The following is a 26,012-nucleotide window of genomic DNA, read 5'->3' on the forward strand; positions in this document are numbered from 1 at the left end:
TTCTTTTCTTCTGCTTTGTAAATGTTTCTGGGATATCTTCATTTCCTGTGGGTGTGTTAGATTGGTTATTATTTTTTTAGAGCATGTTGTTAGATGTGGTCATGTTTATGTGACGTGGGTTTTTCTATTATTTTTCAAAGATTCCTGTGTGGGTGAGGTGAGCCAGGAGTTTCCCATTTTGTGGCCCTGGGGTTCTCTCTCACGTAGTTACTAAATGGTATTAAATAACTGTTCTTTGTGGCTCTTTGGTCCTTCTGACTCCTGTCTCGTTGGACCTCTGTTCTACTCAGTGTCTGAACCTTCTCTCCTTTACCCCAGCGTCCTTCCCATCAATGTGTGTTCTACACCCAACAGTTTCGCTCGGTGCGGGGCTACATGCTCTCACTGGCTACTTCTGGGAATCCACGTTGCCCTAGCATCCTACCTTTCGGGAGGTTCCTTTCACTAGCTGGTAATTCATTCCTAGACACCCCTCTCCCAACTGTGCTTTTTGGGCCCACTGGGTGAGGTTGTCACTACTACCGCAGACTCCTCCTTTGGGGCTGAGTGCAGTTGGCAAAGTCTGGGTTCTTTGGCTCTTAGAAACATCCTATCTCCCTTTCTCTCTCTCTGCTTGCTTCTCCAAGCTGATGTTCCCATGTGATCTTGTGCTGTTGATGGTTTTAGTTCACACTGCTCAGATTCTGGGATTCCCAAGCATAGTCCATTGTCTAATTTTAGTGAAGATGGTGTCACTGTTTCTCTTTTCCCTTTTGCTACAGGATAGCTCCAAGGACCTTGGGAGATTAAAAAACCACCCATTGCAGCCGTCATCCTACCTCCTATAATTAATTTTTATTTTAAAATGATTTGTACTTTTTTCTATTTACATTATAATGCCCAAGATAGGACAGACTTTAGTAATGAAAAAATCCAAACTTTCATGACTAAACACATTTATTTCCTGTTCATGTCGTGGTCTAGTGAAGTCAGCAGGGTCTCCTTTCCAGGCAGTGAGTCCCAGGCCCTGGATGCTTCTGTTTTGCAAACTGTTTGTTGACAGCAGGAAGCAGGGAGATAGGGGAGTGTGCAATCGTGACCACGGATTGTGATGGCAGTGACTTTTACTGCCAGGTCTGGAGTCACCAATATCACTTGTCCCCACAGCTCCCTGGCCAGAACTCGGTCACAGGCCCCCAAGTAACTGTAAAGTAGGCTTGAAATCACAGAGCAAACTGAGAATCTTTGCCACAACTTTGTACAGGTACCCAAGCCACTTTGGCAAAGAAGGTAGACTATAAAACGTAAGATGCCGCCTGTCTCTTCATGTATTGCTAAAGGACTCAAGGATGTAATCTGATCAAAGAACATGTCACCATCATTTTAAAGTAAAATTTTAATTCCATTAGTATAGTATTTTAAATTAATTAAAAATTGTGAATCAAATTGTTTTCAATCACAAAACATGTTTCCAGTTTTCAACTGCTGACAAATTTGGGGGAGGATAAGGCAGCACATAATTAAATAAAATTAAAATATCTCCAATTACAAAGGTTCTAGTTCAATATATCTTTTGGAATTATAAAGCATTAAACTATACTACTAAGATATGAAGTAAGAAAATGGTGGTTTGGCATCATTTATAAACATGTTTACAAACCTAAATATTCAATATACATACTTCAGGGGGAATCTAGCCTTAAGACAACAATTTCTACTACTTTTAGTCTACCATTTGACACTATAATATATTCGCTGAAAAAAATTAGCACAATACTTAAATAAGAATTAAGTTCATAAAAATTTACAAAATATAACCAATATACTCTGACTTATAATTACATCATAAATATTTCATCTTAGCTTTTCTGGCCTGGTCAGACCATTAAAAAATATTTCCACACTATTTTAATTTTAGGATATAAAACAGTAGTAACTTACTAAGATTTTCATGATAAAAATTAAAAATATAGTAATTCTCAAAATACTGAAAAAAAGAAGTTTTAGAAAGCAGTTACCCACATCACAACCATTTAGTTCTCTTAGAACACACCTTCAAAGGCACATTGCAGTTACGAGTATTCATCTAAAGGTAGTAGCTTGAGCTTTCCACTTCCAGTCTTCCATCCTGTCAACAGCAAGGCGATGAAGGGTCGGGGAGGTAGAACACTTCGACCGGGACGGCAGTGTTCTCACTCATCACAGCCACAAAGGTCAAGAGGAAGGACGGAAGGAAGGAAGGGAGAACTGCAGACCTGTCTTCCACCCTAACCTAACCTTCAGGAAGTACTTTTGATGCAAAAATACTTAGTTAAAAAAAAAATCATAAGACAGAGAGTGTAAAAAGCAAAAGGCCAAAACTATAAATGGTCCTGTTCATTCTGAGTGGTGGTGTATTTGCTTGGAGCCTGAAGAAGAGAATGAAACTTCTGCTTCTTTGGAATCACACCTTCACACTGGGTTCATCATAACTTAAGTCACTTAGTAAATCAGAAGTGCTACAAGTTCCCAGAATGTCAGACATGCTGACATTCAAAATCAAACATAAATAATTTCAGGGTTCTCTCTGTCATGGTCCTCTGTAATTAGGGCTGATGTTCTAAGTTGGACTGTAATTGTAACATTGGGAATTTCAAGTACCTGAAAATACTGCTGTTATTTTTAGAAATTTATATCCTAGGACTCCCAAATACAATCTAATATGTACTTGAGGTATGGTTTTATTTTTCAGTGAGGTTTAATACTAACTGAAGTACTAAACTGAACAAGATTAGTAATCTGGAATAGTGATTATGTAATTGATTTCATGCAAGGAACAAAAGGGAATTTTTAATGCTATTCTGGAATTTCAAAAACATTAAGGATCTACCTTAATTTTACATAATTCTCCTCAAGTCTCAGTTGAGTGTTTTTATTTTTTAAAAAAGGGGGCATCTTTAGATTCTCCCCCCCCCCGCATTATAACAAAATAATTGACCAAAAATACCCTGAAGTATAAAAAACAAAGGTCACCTATTACTTAACCAAGATATAATTTTCTGGCCCCTCACAATGGTCACTTTAGGAACTTATTCAAGTTCTAAAATAGCAGCTTTTTAAATTAAGGCAACATTACTTTGTTCTTACCTGTTTTTCTGTTAACTAATCTATTAAGTTCATAAGAGTAGTTTCATATTCAAAGGCTTTTATAATGTAAGAAGAATTAACATAAACATTCTTCTCAATGTTTAAAATGTATATAAAAAGTTATTTTATTCAAAGTCAACAAATACCTTATTTTTCTATTTGAAATTCTAAAATCATTACAGTCATTTCAGAATGTGTAAACCGTGAAATTACCTTTGCAACTAACATCATCAACATAAAGTACAATTTTTCTACAAAAATACAATGTAGGAGATAGATCAGTTCATCCCTGAAATAAAAAGTTAATATTTGGACAAAAAACTGTAAACTTTTGATAACATTCAAAACATAACCTTTAGAACACATACTGTTTGAGGTTTTGGCAACCCGAGTGCTTAACAGCAGGTCTGCATCACTGCAACATAACGTAAATACACGTTACATTTCAACAGCACGAGAACACAGGCTTCTCTCCCATCTGCTACCAGGAGGAAAAAAACGGCTTCCTGCAGTGGAAAGTCTGCGTGAAGGAGCTGCTGAGGTGGACGATCCGGCCCTGAGCCTTCCCTTGGCTCTGCTCCACAATCACACAAGGCATCTGCACCAGCTGGACAGGACTCTTCCCGTCTCTCAAAGCCTGGGTAAGGTTTAAGATCTGTGGACAGAAGAAATGTTTTCACCAATTCAAAAAAGATCAAAACCCTTCAGTTCACTGACACTAAATTTAGTCATCTGTTTATGCCCAATGGGTTGTAATCAGGAGTAACTGCTATAACTATCCATTACATGGACGTATGTATGTTTATACATATGACATATACACACACAAGTGCACAAAGTTAGAACTGAGTAACTTTTGCCAGCTGCTGCCTTTAAACTACTCTAGAATGCCCTACGTCCAGGAGAAGTGAAATTGGAGACTGACAAAAGCGAGTGGTTCCATACTCCATTTGACACAGCACCTAAATCAGTACTGGTCTACAGGGTCTGGTTTTAACTACACACACTCATTCAACAAATACATTTATGCAAAGCAACGCATGCTGGGCTCTGTTCTAGTGCTAGGATACAACACTAGAGAAACAAACCAAACCTCTGCTGCACGGAGCATACATATTAGCAGGGGGAGGAGTCAGTGAACATTACGAACCAGTTAGAAAGTTATACCACGTATCAGGCGGGTCCAACCGATTGGCGCCTCTGGGCCACATTGGAAGAAGAGTTGTCTTGGGCCACACACTAAATACACTGCAACATGTAATCACACACACAAAAATCTCATAATGTTTTAAGTAAATTTATGATTTTGTGTGGGGCTGCCTTCATAGCCATCCTGGGCCGCAGGTTGGACACCCGTTAGAAAGTCAAAGTGCCGTGAAAAAGCATGATTCGGGGCCAGTGGCAAGTGGGTTACAGACTTTGGGAAGGTAGCCATTTAAAATAAAGTTTTATTTAAGAGCTAACTCTTTTTTTTAATTGTTGTTCAAGTACAGTTGTCTCCATTTCCCCTCCACTGCTCTCCCTTGCCCCACTGACCCTCACCTCCCATCCTCAATCCTACCCCTCTTTGGTTTGTCCATGGGTCCTTTATACATGTTCCTTGATTACCCCTCCCCTTCTCCCCTCTCCCCCTCATACAAGTTCACTATATACTCATAAAGCAGTTTTATTTATTATTTCTGCCACTTTTTTCAGATCATGTGTAAAATATATTTCACATTACCCATAACTATTTTCTGAGGTCTAGTGTTCCAAAACTGGCACAGGGAGAAAGGGAAATGAATGATTTCATTGAACCTCATCTTGACCTACTGCTATTTAATGTAAAATTCAAACATGGTTTATCTTTAACTGTCATAAACATCATATCCCAGGTTTTAAAAGAAATGCCTTCATAGTAGTTTCGAGTTCCATTCCACATCTTTGTGTGAAGAATTAGAGCATGTCACTGATTATATGTATAACACTAAAGACTTACTATAAACTAGAGCAAAAGACTTGGTTGTATAAAGCACAAATCATGAAGTTAATTGGTAAAACTGGAGAAAAGATGGATTTAAGGGATAATTATAAATGATGGAAATAACAAGTATTTTGGCTCATTTAAGGAACTAGCTGAATGACGATTCTGCTGTTTGGAACATTGGTTACTGTTGTTTCTGTTTGTGAATCCTGTTTCATAAGCACTGACTTACTTTAGAATATAAACTACTACTTGATTTTTCACAGTGGATTCTTAACAATGCAGTTAAAACTAGAGAACTGCACCGTCATGTCCATGGTCAGGGTACTCTACTCTTTCTGCCTATCAGAAAGATCAAAAACAAATTAAAAAAAAAAGATAAAAATTAAATTAAAACATATAAACAAGGTATTGTTTTATTTTTTCTTTCCCTAGATCTTGACCTTGTCATTTTTCTATTTTATTATACACATCTGCATAATACTTTAACTCCTTTGTGAATGAGACCGGATATGAATAAACAAAGCTAAAATAGCAGAGATACTGGCATAACTTTGTAACAGACCACAGTACTGGAATATCTCTGTATCTTTTTAGTAAGCATTTTTAAATTTAAATTCCTCATGTACTAGCTTTAATCAACAATTACAGCTTATAAAATTATTGACAGCTTTTATTTTTAAAAATTATTCCTAAGATAAAGATGTGTATTTAGGGAGATGATGACTCCAGAAGATGGAGAATATTTATAAGTTAATTTGTTTCAAGCAAAAAGGTCAAATGAGGGCATAATTATCAATGCCTGAGAATTCAGCTCAGATATAGTAGTGATGGTAACACTCTGCAACATAATTACAATCACTGGTCATCTGAACCCTTCATTCATGCCTGAATTGCTGAAAACACATCCCCAAGAGGCTCCCTGGCTCTATACTCCCCATCCCCTGAGTAAACTTGCACCCCACTGTCCAGACTAACCTTCTCCAGTGGCTCTGAATCTCTGTTAGGACAAGGATGCCTTGTGCTGAGACAGAAATCCAACAGCTTCCCACCATGCCCAAAACACACTTACAGATGTAATTTAGCACACAATTTCAGGGAGCTCAGAAGAAACCCAGGATGAGGTCTCCTCTCTGAAAATGTCAGTCTTACCAAAACCCCTTTTAATGCTAAATCTCTAACTGTTTCCATCCCTCCTGTGTGGAATCTACATGCTGGCACTTAAGGCCCTTCATGATCTGGACCTGTGATACTGCCCAGGCATTCCCCTTACTATCTAAAACTTGGGGCCCCAGAAAAGCACTGCGTAACAACAATAGAGCACAGAGATGTACAAGCTAATGCCCATCTCCTTTCCCTGGCTCCCTGCTTTATCTCAGTGACTAGAACAACTTCTGGCACTAGTTTTGACAATAAATATTTGGTGAATAAATAATTACTTAATGTAATTATATTTATTTATTATAAATTATAAAAGAGTGTAAAATCTAAACTCGTCTTTTTGCCACGGAAATACAGCAAACAGCTACTCTATATTAAATGTATGTATTTTTTTAAAAGTTAATTAGTGAGTCGCTAAAAAACAATGTTTACAGTATAATTTATTTTCATTTCAAGCCCCCCCTTTTTTGGGGGGGATCTGAATACCATTAATGGAGTGGAAGAACCCAGCCTACAGGTCCACACCTGCAGACCTAATAGCTCGTATCTCTCCTTAAAGGAGGTGAGAAGGGGCGAAAGGACTGAGTTACAATTAGTACTTTTATGTCTCAGTCAGTGCTCAGCCTTTGGCCACATGTTTACTGACTGACTGCTCTTGCAAAGGCCAAACAGGTTCTATGAGGCAAATAAGCAACAGGCAACAGTACATGGAAGGGAGCGAATTTGAGGAGGAAAAGATAGTAACAATCAGAAAAATTAGTTACCAAAATGAGGACAAAGAATTGACTGGGTAGCTCAACAAAATGCAACAAAGTCAAAGATATCTAATTTATGAGACAATAGAGGAAAGATACTATGGAAATCAACTTCCTTTAATCATTTCAGCTATTTTCAGCTATTTCCGTTCACTTGTACAAAGTGCCCAGAGTTGCAGCTTTGGGTCACAATGGAGAAAAAAGCTGATTACTCTTTCAAAGAGGGTTTTTTTTTATTCACAAGAACATGAAAAGGTGGACCTACCTGACCCCTCATCACAGACATCTGACTTTCAAAAGTGGCTTTGTTAAATCTTTTGTCAATCTATCACAGAAAGGAAAAGAAAAACATCATTATAGTTCCAAAAATCAAGATCTTTGAAAAAAATATTTGAAAATAAATGAACTCTTTCAACTTAGCACATAAGGTCATTGGAAAGCTTTCCTAATTGATAAAATAACACAAGAGGGTATTTTGTACCTGAAGTATTTTTGTACATCCCTAGAGTAAGAATAGTTTATTTATACTCCAATTTGTTCTGGAAAGGGTTTAAAATAACACTCCAGCCAATGAATTTAGTATTTTTGAGAGAATTATAGCTGGTCACCAAACTTTTGTTATAACTGTTGGTCTCATTTTGTAAATATTCAACTTGGAAGAAAACAATTTGTCAAGTTTTAAGTCTCACTACAAACAATGCTCGTACTGAGTCTAACGTCAACAAGAGTACGCTCCTACTTCCCTTCTGTTACTGCAAGAAGTGATACAAGCGGTAAAGTGCAAATCAGCTCTACGGAGAAGAACCTCCTGCATTTTAAGATTTCATTTTCTGTAATGATTAAAACTAAAAATTTATTTACCTTAAAAAGTTCATAAAGATCTTCACATAAATCTTGCACAAAGTTCATGTCGGAAATATATGGTAGGATCAGGTTTCTTGTTTCTTCAGAAAATGGAACTTTTGCTTGAGGAAGCCAAGCCCAGTGAAATGGATCTAACAGAAAAAAGTGTTCTAATCAGCGGGGGAAAGGGTTTATTTTGACCCACATTCATCCTCATCCTTTCCCCACAATTCCCAGGTTCTTAGAAAACAGGAGAAAAGTTATCAGACAACAATTATCCTGTGTTACCTAAATTATTCAGATCCCAAGTTTGTATGTTAATTCAGATGGCAAAACACAAAAAATTATTACCTGAAGTAGCTAGGTTTCTGAGTTTTAAAGAATAAAGAGTTTTTCCCTGGCTGGTGTCGCTCAGTGGACTGAGCGCGGGCTTGTGAACCAAGGGGTCACTGGTTCCATTGCCAATGGAGGGCACATGCCTGGGTTGCAGGCCAGGTGCTCAGGTGGGGATATGTGAGGGGCAACCACACATTGATGTTTCTCTCCCTCTCTTTCTCCTTCCCTTCCCCTCTCTCTAAATAAATAAAATCTTAAAAAAAAAAGAATAGAGTTTTGATAATGTGTATATTTCAAACAGCCCTATATAAAAATGTATATCTGAACCTCTGGTTTCTAAGTTTGGAAATTAAGAGATAGCTGCAATTTGCTCACAGCCCCACATCAAAACACCTTGGCTGAGGTCTCCGTGCACTTCCAGCCACAAATCATCAGGAATTGGATCATCACGCTTCCTGACCCCCATATTCTAAAATTTTAAATCACTAGTAGGTAAACAGGTGAGTGGCTTTAGGGGATAAAAGGCCCATTATTCCAGGCTAGCTGTAGTTCTCCCAAGTAGACCATTACCCACACAGTTTTAGGACTAGAAAGATTTGTAAAGTAGTGGAATTTTCCAGAGAGAGTGCATATTCAGCTTCCTGCACAAAAGTATACAGCTTATGACAACATGATCGCCCACAGAACTACTGCGGGTACACTGAACGAGAACCTCCAGCTTTGTTGGCTGCTACCACTTGGAAAGCCCTGAGGGAGAAATCTGCCTTCAGACGCTGCCTTCATTCCAAGGAAAGCTTTCCTGCAGGCCCACATCTCCCTGGCATTGTATCCAATTTCCTTTTCACTTTTCCCCTGATCTATTATATAAAAAAGTGTTTATTCTAATGCCTGCCTCTACTTCCAGTTCCTACTCCTCAACCTCACTATCACTCTCCCCCTCAGAGCACCAGTCATTGGGTTAGAGCTCTCCAAGGCCCATCTGCAGCCCTCACCTGAGGATGCCTCCGCACACGGAGCTTCCCTCCTGTCATCACCTTCTGTGAGATGCTCTGCTATGTGGCTCTGCAGATGGCGCGCTCCAAGTTTACCTTTCAAGCCACTTTTCTGGTATGCTGTCTTTTCTTCTCTTCTTCAATGTCACCCCCCCACCCTCCCGCCCAGCTTCTCTTTTCTCTCATTCGTCTACCAAACATGCATGAAATACTGAGGACTCATGTTCTGTGAACTACCCCCCAGTCATGGTATTTGTTCACCATAATTTCCCTGGGTGACAGTAGACACCATGGCTTCCACTACCAAGATGGCAGTTTGAAAACTACCATATCTTGCTGTGTATAATGTGTCCTTTTTTTTTGCCTAAATTTTTGAGGGAAAAATAAGGATGCCCATTATACATGGGTAGTACTAATTCCGTATCTATATAAATGTTTTTAATTCTTTTATTTATGCTTATGTGTTAAAAGTGTAACTCTAGAGAACAATTATCTATATGCAAAATAATGCCCTGGAATACAATAATCCATTTCCTTTCTAAATATAAATAAATAAAAAACTGAATCTGAAAGTTTGGGCCAAAAACATGGATGCACATTATACATGGCAAAATACAGTATATCCTTAATATCATTTCCTCTTTTAAGACCTTCAATCACCAACTGTGTGTTTGGTAAAAATTTCCCAGATGTATGTAAGCACCTTAAACTTAGCACTTTTAAAGTCCAATTTATACAAAGACTCCAAATCATTAAAGGAAAAAGAAATGGAACAAAAACATCTCAAGTCACTTCAATAAAGACAGAAAAGGAAAAAAAGAAATAATTGGAACTTATGGTAAACAGAAATAAATAAGATGGCAGTAAAAGTTCACACATGCCCTGGCTGGTGTGGCTCAGTGGATTGAGCGCCTGCCTGAGAACCAAAGGGCCGCTGGTTCAATCCCCAGTCAGGTCACATCCCTGGGTTGAGGGCCAGGTGCCTGGTTGGGGGACTGCAAGAGGCAATCGATTGATGTTTCTCTCGCACATCAATGTTTCTCTCCCTCTCTTTCTCCCTCCTTTCCCCCTCTCTCTAAAAAATAAATAAAATATCTTTAAAAAAAAAAAAGTTCACACATACCCGTTGTTTATTAAGACAAACTAGAGTTAAGTGTACCTATTAAAAGGATCTCAGGCTAGGTTAAAAAACTCCACCTAAGTGATGTTTATAAGTCATATACTTAAAATGATGGAGGTTAAAAATAAAAATGTAAAATAATACCAGGTAAATGCTAATAAAAAGAAATGAGGTATACCAAGTTAAAACAGACAAAAAAAGGAAAAGAGAAAAACACTGATAGTGATTACAGTGAGATATATTTCACAGTGATGAAAGAACATACCACCAGCAAGATAAAATGCTGGACCTTTAGGAATGTGAAGTACAAAGCAAACAATGTATAAAAATGCAGAAATTGACAAAATTGCAATCATAGTGAACTTTAACTTTCTCTCAAAAATTAACAGATTAAATGGTAAAAAAATAAATCAAGAATAACATTAGTAGACAGATACAGAGCTTTGTGCCTAAACATTCTTTTTAAATACTGCCCTTCAAACTGGCCAAATATCCGATTATAGCCACATTCACAGATCACAAAGCAATAAAAGTTGGAAATAACAATGGACAGTTAGAAATAATCAACTGATCTAGAAATTTTACAATCAAACAAACCACTTCTAAATTACTCCTGTCAAAAACAAATCTGAAAGTATGAATCTATAAAGCAGAATAATAGAGAAGCACACCCAATCTATGGCTTAGCCAAAATGATACCTACAGGAGAACATACAGGAAAGTAGTATAGGGTGAATGTAGAAGAAAATTATAATGATGGAAAATGTAAATAATGAAAAATAAAAGCAACTAAATAAGCTGAAAATCTGATCAATAAAGGGCCAATTAGGTAAAAAACACACACACACAAAACATTAAGAGGCCAATGTTTTATAATAAACAAATCTTTGGCAACTCCAATGAAGGAGAAAAGGCTACTTTTAGATAGATACTTAATAAAGAGTGGAGATTTAAAAGAAGCACAGTACTAGATACAGAGATTACTTTTCAAATTTCTTACACATATTTAAAACATATACAAAATCAAAATACTAGTAATATGAGCTCCCATATTCTGAATAACTTAATTCAATTACCCCCCAATTTTTACAAAGTTGATTTCATCTATCCCCGTTCTCTCTCTCCAAGTATTTTAAGGGAAATTCCAGACCTTTCATTTCATCCCCCAATACTTAATATACATAGAGGAAATTTTCTTCTAAGAGAGTTCTGTAAGAAAACTTTATAGCCACAAACCTACAACAGAACATATGGACAATTTTAAGCAAAATGAAAATGTCTAGCCCTGACAGGGGTGGCTCAGTTGGCTGGGCACTGTTCCGCAAAGCAAAAGGTCGCCAGTTTGATTCCTGCTCAGGACAGGTGCCTGGGTTGTAGGTTCAGTCCCCGGTTGGGGCGTGTACGAGAGGCAACCGACTGATGTTTCCATAGATGTTTCTCTCCCTCTCTTTCTTGCTCCCTTTCCCTCTCTCTAAAAATAAATAAATAAAATCTTGAAAAAAATGTCTAAAACTGTCATAAGACACAGAAACCAAACCAGTAGAGACTGGTAAGGCAGTTAAAACACCACTCACTGAAAAGGGGGTGGGGGGCTTAAGACAAGGAGTTTTATCAGTGAATATTACCCAAAATATTAAAATAAAGCTCTACCAAAATATTAAACAGATAATTTCCATGTTATAATGTTTTATGTATTTATTTAAAATTGGAAAGCTATCAAACTTACAAGGCTAACACAAGTCAAAAGACCAAAACCAGTCAGTTACCCAAAGTGAACAACACATGGCCAGGCCCACGACTCCCCATGAATACCTGACCCGGTTTTTTTCCTGCTAGTGTAATGACCGTAAAGTTTCGTCCCTTCCTTTGCTAGAAAGGGGTAATGATAGAACCTCTAGAATGTTTTAATACTCACATGCTCTCCACTCATCAGGATGTTTAAAAGGAAATGCCAGACCATTATCAATTGCAGCTACTTGAATAAGTGATTCTTTATCAATCCAATCTGCTTCCTAAAAAGGAGAAAATAGTCTGTTGATAAAAAAATGTATACAAGGATTTTAACAGATAAAGTATTTACAGTAATAATTAGGGTTTAAAAACATTTTATCTGAAGAGACTATAAAAATAAAAAATAAGTTCCCAGAAAGTACAAATTCACTGTTGAAGGGCAGAGATTGTCTTAAAAATAAGAATTTCATAATCACTATTTTTTTAGAAATTTGATATTATAACTTTACATAGGAATGGTTTCTTTCCCTCCACCCTTTATGGAAGAGCATTTGGAATTATTAAGACTTAAAGTGTTATTTTGGATAATTTATTGCTAGATTCATTTCTTAAATGTATGAAAGTTGCAAAATATGGACATTTTTAACAACTTAAAAAGTTACCTAATTAAAATCTAGTCTTTCCTGGGGTCCCATAGAAATAATTAGTTTCAAATACAAAACGTTTATAAATAAAACTCCCCAAATACCACAGTTAAGTCTAATGAGGAGCAGAAGGAATCTCAAGAAACCTGATTTCAGAATCTAGGCCATTCCTAACTCCCATATTCTTCTGTAGCAGAAACAAAGGCATCAGGGGCAAGAAGGTTTTCATGAAGTACCTCCTATTATTTAGAGATAGACAGTTGCCATTATTAAGTGGCCTAAACAAAGTAATAAAAGGTGAAATTGATAATTTTTAAAGTAAAAATAGATGACTGGGTAAAAAAGCTGTGGTATAGTGACACAATGGGATACTACTCCGCCATGAAAAAAAGAATAAAATCTTACCATTTGTGGCAGTATGGATGGACCTGGAGAGTATTATGCTAAGTGAAGTAAGCCAGTCATAGAAACACAAATACCATATGAGTTCACTTATATGTGGACTCTATTGAACAAAATAAACTAACAAGCAAAGCAGAAACAGAATCATAGCTGTCAGAGGAGAGGGATGTTGAGAGGCTACGTAAAAAAAGGTGACCGGATTAAGTAAAAACCAAACAAACAAACAACACCTTACAGACACAGACACAGTATAGTGAGTACCAGAACGGAATAGGGAAACAGGGGTGCGGGGAGCTGGAAAAGGGTAAAGGGGGAATATATGGTGATGGAAGGAGACTTGACTTTGGCTGGTGAACACACAATGTAATATACAGATTATTTATAAAAGAATTGTATACCCCAAACCTACATAATTTTATTAACCAATTCACCCCAAAAAATTTAATAATAATTTTTTAAGAAATTCAAAGTGTTAAAGTAAAGGTTTGTGTGATATAAACTAAAAGAAATAAATCTGGCATATATCAGCTATCTCAGTAAAAATGTACAAAATACTTAAAAGAGCAAAATAATGAAGTTTTTAGTAAACTCTCATTGCTCAAAATGTACCAATAAAATATATATAGGAACTAGTATCAATATATAAATATATATGTTTGTACTTTATGCCTATTTCTGCTGTAAATGGCATTTATTTTTATTTCTATCACTTTTTTCTATTTATAAATTTACTGAGGTATAATTCACACACGATAAACTTCATATATTAAAGTGTACAATTTGATAAGCACTGGTAGACGTGAAACCTTCAACCAAAAGTTCCTTGTGTCCCTTTGCAGTCCCTCCCTCCCTCTACCCCACCCCCAGGCCACCCGTCTGCTTTCTGTCACAGGGCAAGTCTGCACTTTGTAGATGTCTGTGCAGCTGAGACCAGACGGCGTGTCCCCTTTGTGTGCGGCTTCTCGCTGCTGCTTTCGTTCAGCAGGAGTTTGAGGTTCATCCACATTACTGCCTATACTGAGTTCGTTCTTTTTTTATCCCTAAATACTATGAATATGAAGTTTCAAATTTCTTTGATAAAACACTGAAAAGTACAAACTTTTTAAAGTGATGCCATAGCTTTAAATGATGAGAACACATAGATTTTAAATACTGGAGAGATTATTTTTTTAACTAGTTAAAACTTTCTCCAATGCATAGACTGTTTTGAACTAGTAAAACTGTTCTAAAATATCTCGTGTCAATATTTAAAATTTGAACTTATAGCCAAAACTGACAAAAACTGATCTAAAATCTATCATTCTGATGGTGTTATAGATCTATGCAGGCCATTATATACATTAAAGCCACATTCTTATAAGTACAAGTACATTTTTTTAAGTCCAACGTATATGAATCACAGGTAAAGGACACTATAATACTGTATGACCTAATACTAAGTCATAAGACTCAGAAAGAAGTGAATTAGCAATATATAACCATGACCAAAAATATTGGAAGCTGTTATTTCATAAAAGCAAAATAAATCTGGTGGTTCTACAGAAATTTCCCAAGCTCTGTAGAAAGTACCAGGCTGGTAATATTCTTCTATTCTAATACAAGATAAAAAATAAAGCTGTGTGGAGATTTTTTTAAAAAAAAGAAATAAAAATGTAATGTAAACAAAGGAAAAAAAGAAAAAAGATGAGAAAAACAGAAAAAGAAGATAAAAACCAAGGTTTTGAGTGAAGGAAGTAAGAAAATAATGAAGAATAACTTCAAGGAATATTTTACAGAAATTGTGTGTACGTGTATATATACATATTCTTTTTAAATTTCCTTACCTTAGTTTCTGTTCCATGTTTCTGCTTTTCATATCTGATTAGCCAATTATCATTTCCCCTGTCTTTTGAAATAGAAAAAAAAAAACACCCCAAAATCTGTTACTTCATTGTTTTTGTGGATATCATAGCCTAAATAAATCAAAGGAGAAATCTAGTCACCTCTTGATTTTCAAGACTTTCATTGGTTATCTGTGATATATATTTACATATTAAAGACTCCAATTTAACACATACAAACTAAAAAATACTTATAAATATTAGCTAACAATTTTGAGCCCTGGTTGGTGTAGCTCAGTGGATTAAGCACTGGCCTACGAATTGAAAGGTCACTGGTTCGATTCCCATTAGGGCATATGCGTGGGTTGTGGGCCAGGCCTCTGGTTGGGGGCATGCGAGAGACAACTGGTCGATGTCTCTCTCCCTCTCTTTCTCCTTCCCTTTCTCTCTCTCTAAAAATAAATAAATAAAATCTTTAAAAAAAATGTTAGCTAGCATTTTTGAGCATTTACTCTGTGCCAGACATTGTTGTAAGTGCTTAACCTATATTAATTTATTTAACCCCATAACCACTCTGTGAGGTAGGTACGATTTTTGTCAAGAACTATTAAATCAAGGTTATTAAAATCAAGGATATTTCTCTTCACCTTAGAAAAAGCATCTAACCCTATCAGCAGGCAAATACTGGATAGGTTCTCACCTAATGTCTGTACAGGAGTATTCTAGGCTTTACACTAATTTTTAACATTAACCTAAGACCATATTAATTAAGGTGGTAAATTTAGAAAAGTATATAATGCTCATTGAGAAACAAAAATAAATGAGCATTTTGAACCTGTGCTTTTCAAGCTTCCGAGTGCAGTAGAAACACCCGGGGGATTTGTTAAAACACAAACTGCTGGCTCCCACGTGCAGTTTCTGCATCACAGGTCTGGGGTGGGCTCCTAGAAGAAGAAGGTGTAACAAGTCCCCATATAACCCTGACATTCACAAGCCAGGAGACACATCTGGGAACCGCTGTGTTACATAACCTGCATCACTGGTACCTTCCAGCACCCCCAAAATTAAGAGTTTAGTGTATTTATATAATACATTAAGTTACCTGCAGTCAAAATAAGCTTCTAAAATAATTTATACAATCATGTTTTAATTATTCACATTATACAGGTAACATTTCTGTAACTGGCTTTGTCTTGCTGCCAAGAAACACCCCACCAGGGAAGGGGACTGATCTCGGCCAGCAGGCAGGGGCCTGCTTGGAGTCAGGGTCTCCAGAACAGGAGCAGCTCCGCCAGGAGAGGCAATGCTGCATCTCTGCTTTCTAAGGCAGGTGGGGAGAGAGTTGCCTCAAAGCCTTCAGTGTGAAAACTGTATGTCTTTGATTTGGATAATGAGTTGGAAACAGTCTGAAAACTAACAAGGTTTGAGAGAACAAACGAGAGAACTTCAATACCTGTGTTTCTGATGATGTAATCCAAAATCACTAATCTTTCAAACTGTGACTGAAATTGTTTTCTAATATTCTCAGGCAAAGGGTCAGCTTCAAATTTCCTAAGCCAAAATTCAGCCTCCTTGTAACTTTCAACAAATAACTGAAAGGAACCAATCTATAATTTTAAGAACTATAGTTAGAAAAGAAAGTACAAGAACAAAGGGATAATTTTTTAAATTGCTCAGCAGTATCATAAAATATATAAACACAGTGAGAAAAATAGAAGAGTTAACATTAATTTAGATAAGCCACATTTACCAAGAACACTGTTTTCACATGCCAATTTGAAATAATCACGTAAAGAGAAGACACAGCAAATCAAAGATGTTCAACCCTAGACTTCCGAAGAGCGTAGCATTTAGTTTAGGACAAAAGGCATTTCTATCACTAAAAGTTACTGGTTGTTAACATTAAAACCGTTATTAAAGTAAATACAAATTTAAACAACACATGGCACACAGGTAATAGGTAACCCAGTTGGCCTCATAAAATAAGGAAATCACCACAAAGAAACAATATTTCTTATCCTTAAGAAAAACAATTACATTCTCATTGTCGGCATGAAACTTCAATGATTTCCTAAAGGTTTTCTCCAAAGCATTCATAATTAAGTCATAGTAGTCTAAATATGGAAATAATATCTGTTTTTAGTCACATTCATTTCAGCATATCCAAGAATTCTTGTAACAGGCTTCGTAAAATTTTTCTAACTTCTTGCTTATTTCGAGTACGATTTTAAAAACAAGTTAGGCTGACCATGAATTTCTACTCAAATTCTTGTATCTAGATAAATACATAGCTACAATACAACAACAAAACTGCAGGTCAAATATATTTTTTTGAAAAAAGCCAAGAGCTTTTTCTAAAATATCTTTCCCATCAATCCTCCCTACCCTTGCTTAGCTAGCAGCTAATCATCCCTCAGGTTTATTTAAAAGTGGTAAGAAAAAGAAATTTAACATGTAGTGAGGAAACAGTTACTACCATTTACTTTACTATGTGCTAGGACTATACCAAGTACCTGACATAAATTTCCTCACAACCTTCAGAGGTAGTTTTGATCATTCCCCCGTTTAACAGAAAAGAGGCTTGGAGAGTGAGGAGCTGGCCGAAGGTCTTAGAGCTAACTGGTAGAGAGGCTGGGAGTGAAACCTAGGTCTGATTCTGGACCTGTGCTTTCAGCCATTATTTTACAAAGCTTTAGATGCTTTATAAAATACCTCCTCTGGCAAACACGCCCCCGCCCTCCAAAGTGGGTCAGACATCCCGCAGCTATCCTCTCTGAGTTCCCTGCGCTTAACCATCCTAACGATGTGATCATATTGCATTGAGATTGTTCCTTTACTCTAAGCTCTGTGAAGATGAAACATCGTTTTCTTTCCTATTACATCCACAGCCCACAGCACAATGCCTGGCACATGGAGCTCGGGTAACAGGTGCTGAACTGCCCCCCTCAAATAAAGCTTATCACAGAAACTTACCTTAGGAGGGAGTCCTATCCGATGAAATTTTCTGCCTACTTTGGGCACTTTCTCTAAGGCATACTTTTTGCCTCTAGCTTTTGCACGGTCAATTGCACTGTAGTTAAATGTCTCACTGACAAGCCAAACCACCTAAAAATACACAGTTTAGAAAAATGGTCATTAGAATTTGCATGATAGTATTTATATTCATATATACCATGACACTCACTTGAATATTACAAATTAGCAAAGTTTAATCCTATACAAAATGCCTCAGAGGATCTAAAATAGAAAGGCTAAGGGATTTTGCAGGCAGTTAAATGACACATATCTCTCTCTGAGGGGGGAAGCTTCAAAATAGCCAGTTGGAAGAAAGTAATAGTCTTGACATGTACAATTAGGAAGGAATAATTTGAGGAAGTCTTCAAGTAAAAATGTATAAAAGACAAAAAGAAGAAAAACAGTCTTTTGAGCACATTAGTTATCTCTACTGTCAACAGAATTTCTAGATCCCTGATCTTTATCTTCTCTCTAAAACCCAGTTATTTTTCCTCTTTTTGTCAGCACCATCTCAGCTCACGGGTGCAAAAGACTTTCCCCCGGCTACTGTGTGGATCTACGTTACAATCAATCTGTTAGTCACTCATGACTGGAGGACCAAAAAAGGGGCTCAAATTTAGGCTCTGTCATGTGAAGTGTGCTTACAGAGAAGTAGGCTATAAATCAGAAGTCTGTGCTTAGAGACAAATTCTCCTTTACCCGTGTTTTCGGTACAATGCCCAGATGAAGCTTTTCGTCCACAAGGGAGGCAGCAGCTTCGGAAAGATATCCCTGGTTAGGCACCAAACAGCCTCTGCCAAAGCAGCAAGGGCAGCAGACCTTATGAACATATTTGGTCCATTTTGGATTCAGTTGACCATAAGGCTCTTCTGATTTGGGTTTAAACACACCAATAATTTTCTATGCAGGAAAAAAGTAGAAATCTTATTAGACTTTTAATATAGATAGATAATAATCCACGAAGTTCATTCTGGTAAATCTTTTATACTTCTCCCCACCACAGACTTGGACGTAACCCTTCAATGAGGGATTTAGTTCCATTCACATTTTTACATTCACTCTCATTCGACAGTCTAAATTCAGTAATGGTTTGGGCTAGTGGTTTTCAAACTGCGTTCTGAGAACCCTTAGGGAAGGTGAGAGGGGAGGTGGGGGCAGGGCTCTAAGACTTCATGCCCCTTAGCCAGAGAGACTTTGATTCCACCTTTTTTATATTACTGGATTTCCAAGTTATTAAAGGATTCCACTGATTTTAAAGTGTGTGAAAACCACTGCTCTAGATCAAATCGTTATTACTCGATATCTGTTAAATATCCAAATTATATGTTTATTTGCTTACTGTCTACTTTCCCCACTCGACAACATACATTCTAAAAGGGCAGGGACTTTCTCAGGAGTGTATCCCAAGTACTCAGAATAGCACTTGATATCTGGCAGGCATTCAAGCATTTGTTAAATTAATAAATCCAATGACAAAAAGTGTTCTCTAAACAAAGATAATGACAAAGATAAAATGCAAAGGTAATGACAGGGTATAGTGAACATCTATGTTACCAGATTCTCCTACTCTAATCTCTTTCTTAAGAACCAAATTTAAATAAATTTCCTCCCCTTAAAAAATTTTTGTTCATTGATGTCTAAAAGGAACTGCTGGCTATGCATCATTCAAAAAGCTTTTACAAGTGATAACACTGATATTTGAAAAATTCTATATTAAGTGGAACGATGTCCCATATCAGCTTTTCTTTTCTGCCCTAAATTATGGTTTGGTTCATTTCATCTTGTCACATTCCAATGTCTTCAAACTTCAAACTTCCCAGGCTCCTACTCTGGTATAATGCAGGAAAATAATATTCCTAGGGTAAAATACAACTTTGGAAAAAATTGAGCAATTTGGAAACAACATTAGAAAGGTTTTGAAAGTTTAAACTTCTACTCTGCTTGGCTACTATGGTTATAGACTACTATAAGGTCAGGCCTTATGATAAACTCAAAAAAATCTACAGCTGAAAGTGAGTATTCAATAAACATTTTAAACCAAATAGTAAAATAATAGAATGGCAAACTATGACTTCAAATGAATAGGCTGATTTCTAAATAGTAGTGCTTTAGCAAAAAACACACATACCCCCCCCTCCCCCCGCAAAAAAACCCTGACTTTTCTTTCTGAAAAGAGTGTGTAATCAGGTTAGGAAACTGTCTCAGAAACTCACAATGACTTCACATTTGAGTCAGTGTCTTCTAAAATGTGTTATATATAGGAGAGCTGTGAAATGCTCACCCTCTTAGGATCCTTCACAAAGTAACTTCCACTTGAACCTTGAGAAATTCTTTCTGGAAATACTCCAAATTCAATTGCTTGCTCTGCTTTCAATATAACATCAGCAAACACCGGATCATCCAAGAATGTATTCAACTCTGAAGAACCAACAATTATTGCATTAAAACATCAATGCTGAGATAGCACATGAAGAAGGAAAAAGACCAGCTATGAAACGCTCATGAACCTGCAATGTTGGATCAGGTTAATAGCATTAGGACATGAAAGTATAAGAATGTAATCAGTAGTCTACGGGCTGCTTTGATCCTCCTTTCCTCACTATCCCCACTTCTCTTTAAGCTTCAAGTGATGACACGTGGAACACAAGATCCCTTTTTGTTGATATAATCACACTACTCTTTCACATTACTCTGAACTCCTTGCTACCAGTGGTTTTGTTCGCCATTCTACCAAAGTCTCCAACTGCACAGTCGTACCTCAGATATGTCATTACCAGTAACTGCAATCGCTCCATACTCTGAATTTGAAGCACCTTGTATCTTTCTAATTCACTCCCTCTGGTATCCTCAGCTCCTAATTCCTCCATCCCACTAGGAACTACAAAGCCCTGATATATCAGGTTGTCACTGATCTTTACCTCCTTTGTGCCTTTCTCGCCCTCCTTGGTCACCTTATACTATGGTCAACCATCGTATCATCACTCTCTTCCTCTCTCCCCTCATCATGGTCACGTGGAAAAATCCCAGCCCTGGTTAGGCCCAGCTGTCAGCTGACTATGCCTATGCTCAGCCGGCCAAACTTGTCAGGGGAAACACACTCACCCACAATGCCTGGTCTCACTTTAAATCCATCACCGGAGGGTGGGCTTCATGCTGCCCAGGTGGCGTGCTGCATTCTGGTAATAAACTGAATGTTTGTCTCTCCCCCAAGTACACTGAAGCCCTGATCCCCAGTGTTATCGTATCAGAAGATGGGTCTTTCGGAGTGATCAGGTTTAGAGGAGCTCGTGAGGACAGGGCCCCCATCAGGAGATTAGGGCCTACAGTGGGCTCTCTCCCCCTCTGCGCCTGCCGTGTGAGGGCGCCCTGAGAAGGTGGCCATCTGCAAGCCAGGGAGAGAGCCCTCAGAACGTGGCTATGCCGTCTCCCTGAACTTGCACTTCCAGACTTCAGAACTGAGGGAAATAAATGACTGTTGGTTAAGTCACCCAGTTCATGGTACTTTGTTTTAGCAGCCCCAAACTAAGACAACTCCCCCAGTCTACAGACTCTCCCATTCTTCTGAACAACCCCCTCATATTCTCTCCTCTCCCCAAATTCCCCACATCGACTCTCTCAGCAGATGATCTAGTTTCCTATTTCACTTAGGAGAAGCAATCAGAAAAAAAAGTCATTAGCCCACAGCCCCACGTCTACCCACACCCATCCTCTACCCAAAACACCCTGTTTACTACGTTCCAAGAGCTCAGTTATGGAGAACTGTCAAGACACATAGAAAGGACACCGACTCTTCTAATACCTTCCTCTAAATTAAGCCAGATTACCAGCGTTTTGAACCTAGACCCAGCAATACTGACAGCGCCATCACAAGTACTTCTATTGAAATGGGCTGCAGGGAAGTTGTAGGAAATACTACAAAAACAATCACTTTTATTACAAAGGTATTATTTAACATACAGTCTCTTCTCCAAGAGAATACATGACAGGTTATCATTTCTCAATTGTTTTGCTGCAAATAATCAGTTTGTTTTAAGTCTATGGATACTGATAGTGTTTCTTTCAAGTTGGCTCGGTAACCTTAAAATCAAATTTGCGGGCTGCCCGCATCAAGTGTCTAGGGTGCATTTAGTACACTTATTCCAGCCTCCACCTATGTATTTTATTATCCTTATTTCCCATTCTCACCTTTCCTCCTTATTTTTAAATTTTATTTTGTTCCTACATTTATAAGCCGCCATGAATCATTACATGGCTTATAAATACACACTTCCTTTTACTTTAGTAGCTCTTTGTGAATTCTCTAATTGGTAGGCTCACTAATAAAATTGGTAAGTGCTCCTGGTTTGTATTAACAGGACCTTGGAGAAGTTACTTCACCTTTCTGTGCTTCCTTAAAATGAGAATTTAAGAAAAAGTGCTCATTCATAGGGCTGGTTATGACCAATATACATGACGTGCACAGAATGATATCCTACATGTACTGTTATGTAGCTATTATTACCATCTTTATCACTTTCCAACGCACCGATTAAAATGACAGAACACGGAATGCCACTAACCCTTCTACTTCGACATCGACCCACCAACGCTATGATTTAAGCTGGTTCTCAACTTTGTCAAATGCCTTGTCAAAGATGAGAGACGTACTACATTCTTCCACTGGCTCAAGTACATAAGTTACACAAGCAGAATAGTCATAAATTATGTTATTATTAATCCAAAGGCAAGAATTTCTTGGAACTAGAGACGTGGCTTCATGGAAATTGGATGGCAAAGGAAGTTAACGTACTCTGAAAAACAACTGAACTTAAAAATGTAGTTAAATTACTCAATCATCAACTTTTTACGAGGCTGGTTTAAAATTTATAAAATATCTCACAATTCAAAAACTTTTTAAATGCCTTAAAATAAGACCTCCATAATAAATAACCAAAGTAACAACTGTTTGTAACACTTGGGGATCTACAGTGAAATGGAGAAAGTGCATGACATGAAGAACTAGGCTGGGTCCTGGCTTTACCACTTGCTGGACACCTAACTTCAATGACCGCTGAGGTTCTATAACTAAATACTGGTCATTACAGTTTCTTATTCACTTTCAATCCTCACTGCAGGGATGGGGGTGAGCAACTAAGTTGCTATGTTGTGAGAGTTAATAAAATATACAAAAAGAAAGATCCTAAGTCATAGACTGTGATAGAAGTTAATTGCGATTTAAGAAGGTAGGTATTCTTTTTAATAATCCATTTGTATTCTGAGTACCATATCCCCATTTTTAATTTTTCTGGCCTTAATATTATTTCTTTACAAAACCTCACTCACTGTCACAGAATAAGTGCACTTTAAGGTTTAAGGGTCTTTTAAAATTTAGCTACCCAGGTAAATTTGGGGTAGAACAAGGCAAGCTAGCCACACAGATTGCAGTTACTTCACAGACGGGATTCTAGGTAATATGCATCCAAATTATCAACGTTGCCAGTGAATGTGGGTCCACCTGTGATCTGGTTCCAACTTCACATTTGTTTGTCTGTTAAATGTTGTACTGCCAACGCATCCGCTAGCTACCACAATGGTAGCCAACCTGCGTGTCTGAACGGCTTTCTAAACCTGTATTATTCATGAAACACCTGAATTTGAAAGTCTGCTTCCCTTAGGCCTCTCTGACTTGTTTACTCTTAGAATATGTTTGACTCTTAAATTCAACTACAACTTGAATAACCTAGTCTGTCCAAAATTCTTTAAAATGGAGAAGGCCCATTAGTGCACTAGTAAACAGAAGTAAAGTCTAACAACTAAGCAGAAAAACTAAGCAGCGTTAATGAAAATTACATTTTCTATGGCTTTTAAAAAACTGAGTGGAGAGAGAGAAACGGAGGGGGGCAGGGAGGAAAGGATGGGGGGCAGGGAGGGAGACACAGAGAGGAGAGGAGAGCATCTCCAGTCTTCCACCTGGTTATGCATTCATTGGCTGTTCCTTATAGCGCCTCCGTGTACCAGGGAGTCGCTCTGACCGCCCCCGCGGGAGGTACCTGGCCAGGGCTCTGCGGCTTTTTGGAAAAGTTCTCGCGATAGTCCAGGCGTTAGTACACACACCATCTCGTTTACACCATCGTAACCACTAACAAAGTAGCTATCACAATTTTGCAAACTAGCTCCTCTCACCTTTAAGTAGAACTCTTAGAAGTCCATTTTACTATCAAATTAGCCTGACTCCACTTGCCATGCCAAAAAAACCCGCTGAAATAATAAATATCCATGCCTGCGGCAGCAAGCGTAAAATTTACTAACTTTCATCATCATTTCAGTTACCCTCTCTTTCACCTGAGGCTATCAGTCCCCTTAACAATATTTTTTTTTCTTTTTAAGGTATAATAACAGAAGTGACTCAAGGGCGAAAAAAAACTTTGCAGGAGTCAGCAGGTACAGAAATGCAACTGCCTCTGCCCCCTCTGGCCAACGTCACAATGACAACATTTAAGAGCAAAAGTTTTTGAAACGTGTCCCAGTAGCTACTGGCTAGTCTTGCTGTACTTCTTGCAAATGCCCAATTCCGGGAACCTTCTGCATACTTCAGGGTTCTTAGCCCAAAACTCAAGTCCAAACTTGAGCAAACAGCTTACGTCACTTTACAGTGTTAAGATTCCTCCAGTGTCTGATTCTAAAAGTTTAGGCTCCCTGTTAGGGGAGGCTTCGGGGATCAGAGTTGAAGCACAACCGCGGGCCTTGGGTGAAGGAGTCTACAGTCCCCGGGGAAGGTGCAGAAGACGCGGGGGCGGGAAAGACGGGCGCAGAAAGTGCCCGAGGTCCGCCCGGCGGCTGGCCCCTGGCCTGGGTCCCGGCCGGGATGCCTGGCCAACTAACTGTCTTTCCTACTAGACGAGTGCCAGTGTGAGGCAGAGAATGGAGCCGGGGGGCAGGGCAGGGCGGGGAGCCGGCGCGGGGGGCCGGGGAGGGGTGGGGCCGGGGGGGCACCCTGGGACGGCCTCGGGGAGAAGGGCAGAGCCGGGTCGCACCTGAGCCGGCGGAGCGGTTCCAGTCCAGGTCGGTGGGTGAGCTCCGCGGGAGCCCCACGCCGCGGGAGGGGCAGCGGGAAGACTCTGCGGGCGGGAGCAACAGTTCCTTGTCTTCCGCCTTGCCGACGGCCGCCGCGCCCGCCTCCCCCGCAGCTTCCACCAGCCTCACGGCGGTCCCCGGGGCTCCCTTCCGCGGCGGGGCCCAGGCGATCCGCGGCAGCAGCGGCTCCCGCTCCTCGTCCTCTTCTTCGTCCAGGCTCTCGCCGCCCGCGGCCGCCTGCCGCCCGGGCTCGGAGGACTCCGCCATGGCCTCCCTCTGGGCCTTCCGCGCTGAGACCGGCTCAGAGAGGCGAGCTGTCCGGCCCCGGTCGCGGCATCGCGGGGACACGGGAGTGGCCGCGTCTTAGGGAGGACACCTCACCAATTGCCGCCGCACTCGGTTCCCGCCCAGCGGTTGCCCCGCCCGGCCGGCCGGCCGCCCCGCCCCACCGCGCGCCGCCCCGCCCCGCGCCTGTGCGTCAGGGCCGGGGCGTCGGTGGGCGGGACGCAGCGCGAGGCCGCCACCTGCGTCTGAGCCCCGCGGAAGGCGCGTGGGGAGGGTGGTGGTGGTGGTTGTGGACCTTGACTTGGGACCGAGTCAGTCTATTTACGCAGAGTGCCTCTGTCCAACTTGCATCGGCCTCTCCCGCCACTGGAGACTTCTCTCGTAGTTTGCCACAGTCTGTGTCTATGCATTTCCTTGCGTGACTATTTAACATTTATTTCTTCCACCAGAAGTCCTTCAGAGCAGGGACCTTGTCCTTTATTCAGACTTTCCAGACAACGGTAGTTTGTATTTTCTTTTCTGCCCCGCGCCCTCCCCTGAGTAATCTAGCTAGACGTTTATCAACTTTTTAAATCTTTTCAGAAACCTATCTCTTGTTCCATTGTATTTCTGTTTTCTAGTATCGTAATTTTTGCTCTTTACTGATTTCTGTCATGCCATTAATTGGGGTTTGATTTCCTCTTGTTTTTCTAGCTGCTTAGAGTAGATTATATTATAGTTCTTCACCTTTCTATTTTCGATGTTTTTTAATATAAGCTATTTTTTAAAATAAAGCTATGCATTTTTC

General features: G+C 39.0%; 1 protein-coding gene across 2 annotated transcripts; it reads right to left on the reverse strand.

The window, feature by feature from the left end:
* Positions 1 to 1,357: 1,357 nt before the first annotated feature.
* PI4K2B (phosphatidylinositol 4-kinase type 2 beta) lies at positions 1,358 to 25,367 on the reverse strand. 2 transcript variants are annotated; one of them, XM_053922349.2, is made up of 10 exons: positions 24,901 to 25,367; positions 20,169 to 20,305; positions 18,587 to 18,787; positions 17,846 to 17,977; positions 16,326 to 16,479; positions 14,876 to 14,937; positions 12,191 to 12,287; positions 7,846 to 7,979; positions 7,250 to 7,309; positions 1,358 to 3,760 (listed from the first exon to the last, which is right to left on the reverse strand). In XM_053922349.2, the coding sequence occupies exons 1-10, from the start codon at positions 25,205 to 25,207 to the stop codon at positions 3,587 to 3,589; spliced, it is 1,458 nt and encodes a 485-aa protein (XP_053778324.1). In that variant the 5' UTR covers positions 25,208 to 25,367; the 3' UTR covers positions 1,358 to 3,586. The 2 variants fall into 2 exon arrangements, with proteins under 2 accessions (XP_053778324.1, XP_053778325.1); XM_053922350.2 differs by lacking the exon at positions 7,250 to 7,309.
* Positions 25,368 to 26,012: the final 645 nt, after the last annotated feature.

Source organism: Desmodus rotundus, chromosome 4 (genome assembly GCF_022682495.2).
Source record: "Desmodus rotundus isolate HL8 chromosome 4, HLdesRot8A.1, whole genome shotgun sequence".
In the NCBI taxonomy this organism is placed as follows: Eukaryota; Metazoa; Chordata; class Mammalia; order Chiroptera; family Phyllostomidae; genus Desmodus; species Desmodus rotundus.